This window comes from Austrofundulus limnaeus, unplaced genomic scaffold (assembly GCF_001266775.1).
Source record: "Austrofundulus limnaeus strain Quisiro unplaced genomic scaffold, Austrofundulus_limnaeus-1.0 Scaffold87, whole genome shotgun sequence".
Classification (NCBI taxonomy): domain Eukaryota; kingdom Metazoa; phylum Chordata; class Actinopteri; order Cyprinodontiformes; family Rivulidae; genus Austrofundulus; species Austrofundulus limnaeus.
Window position 1 is genome coordinate 1,381,789 of NW_013952489.1, and position 1,867 is coordinate 1,383,655.

At 37.9% G+C, this 1,867-nt stretch overlaps 1 protein-coding gene across 1 annotated transcript in view; it reads left to right on the forward strand.

Moving 5' to 3' along the window:
* Window positions 1-206: 206 nt before the first annotated feature.
* The window catches only part of pwp2h (PWP2 small subunit processome component), a 25,940-nt gene continuing 24,279 nt past the window's right edge, over window positions 207-1,867 (forward strand). The window contains exons 1-4 of the mRNA XM_014012009.1: window positions 207-351; window positions 674-786; window positions 999-1,093; window positions 1,174-1,273. Coding sequence (XP_013867463.1) covers window positions 334-351; window positions 674-786; window positions 999-1,093; window positions 1,174-1,273 — 326 coding nt within the window. The 5' untranslated portion in view covers window positions 207-333. The remainder of the gene's footprint in view (window positions 352-673; window positions 787-998; window positions 1,094-1,173; window positions 1,274-1,867) is intronic.

Sequence of the window (1,867 nt, forward strand, 5' to 3'; positions counted from 1 at the left end):
TATATATATATCACAAAAGGGTTGATTTTGCATACCCCTCCATAAATACATAAATAAATAAACAAACAAATAAATTCAAAGTTAGCATGTGTTTTTTTAGAATTTCGCTGTTCTTCTGATTTGAACGTGCTATGTCTCCGTTTCACCTGTGAGGCGCTGTTGGATTTTGACGAACCTCAAACCGGAAGTGAAGTGTGTCAACAAAACGCAACGCACATGTGTAGGCAGAAGAAGAAGCATGTGTAGCATTAGTGGTCTATTCATTCTTTTACCAATATAGATGCGAAATTACAACGGAAATAAATGAGCTCAGAATAAAAACGTTTTAGCAAAATGAAGTTCGCTTACAAGGTAAGATAATGGCGCAGTTATTGACGCCCGTCGCTTTGCCTATCAAACCATATTGCGTTAAGAAAGTGCCGCATTTTGTGTCCGTGTTTGATTGAAGTGTTCTTATAAAGGTTGAACACAGTTAAAATTATATTTAAACAGCATATTACCCTTGTGCGATTTGTTCGGCTTTTTTCTTTTTTTACATTATAAATCATCTGTTATTTTGAAATTTTGTGCACATTTTTGTTAGCATCTGATCTTGCGTGGCTAGACACCTAAAAAATAAAATTTGTGTCTTTCAAACTGAAACTATTGTCCTTTTTCCCCTCATTTTCTTCAGTTTTCTAATTTGCTCGGAGCAGTTTATCGTCAGGGAAACCTGAATTTCTCCAAAGATGGCAACGCGGTGATCAGTCCAGTTGGAAACAGAATCTCAATCTTTGATTTGAAGAAGTAAGTCTGACAAATAACGATGACGTCACTAAACTGTATTAAAAGTGTAAGAAGTACCAAAATCTGATGATTGTTAAAGCCTCCAAAAACACATACAGATAAAATTATGAACAGTAAAAGAAGTGCCTTACATTCCTCTAAAAGTGTTTTGTCTTTCTGTAATGTTCAAGATCCTAAATAAGCCTTCTTTAAAACCTCTTTTTATCACTCAGCAATACATCTGAGACATTACCTATATCTACCACAAAGAATATAACGTGTGTGGGTCTCTCTCCTGACGGGAACTTGGCGATCGTGGTGGACGAAGGTAAAAAAAACCATCTGAAATGAATGTGTGTGTGAATGTTTTAAGACGACTACCTGAATGTTTATGTTTGTGTCAGAAAGATGGAGCAGCGCTGCTGGTCAGTCTCATCACTCGAGCCGTCCTTCATCACTTTCACTTTCACAAACCCGTCAGCAGCATCCGCTTCTCACATGACGGCAGGTAGCCAGATTCTGCACTCCCTGTTCCAAGAAAAGTCAGGACGGTGTTGTGTAAAATAGTCATCTGAACAGAACGCAGTGGTTGGTGACTCTTATAAATGCAGGTTTTGGATCTTTCAGCTTGTTTTGGTTTCGTTTCAAAGCCTGCCTCTCTAGTAGTTTTGGGGTGTAGTAATGGCTCAGACGTGGGTTGCTTACAGCTGGAAAAATGCTCCAGTCTGAACAACATTTTCAGGCAAAGTCTTGCTTATTTCAGCAAGAACACATGCTGCATTCATTTAGTGCTGTACCAAACGATTATTTTCTAATCGATTAATCTAATGATTATTTTTTCGATTAATCAATTATTCTAACAACAAATCTATAAGTTATTCTGATGTGAGTGCACTGGATATTCTCTGTTTAATGCTGGATGAAATAAAGGAAGTGGCGGTACTTTATTTACTTTGAGCAAGTGAACGTCATGTTCACAAGACAATTAATCCAGCCGAAAATTCAGAGGTGGTCTGTTCGGTGAGTTTTACTCCAGGAGCTGCGAGGCTTGTTTTCAAGCTTCAGACCAGTGTTGCCAGATGGGAAATGTTGAGTTATCGTA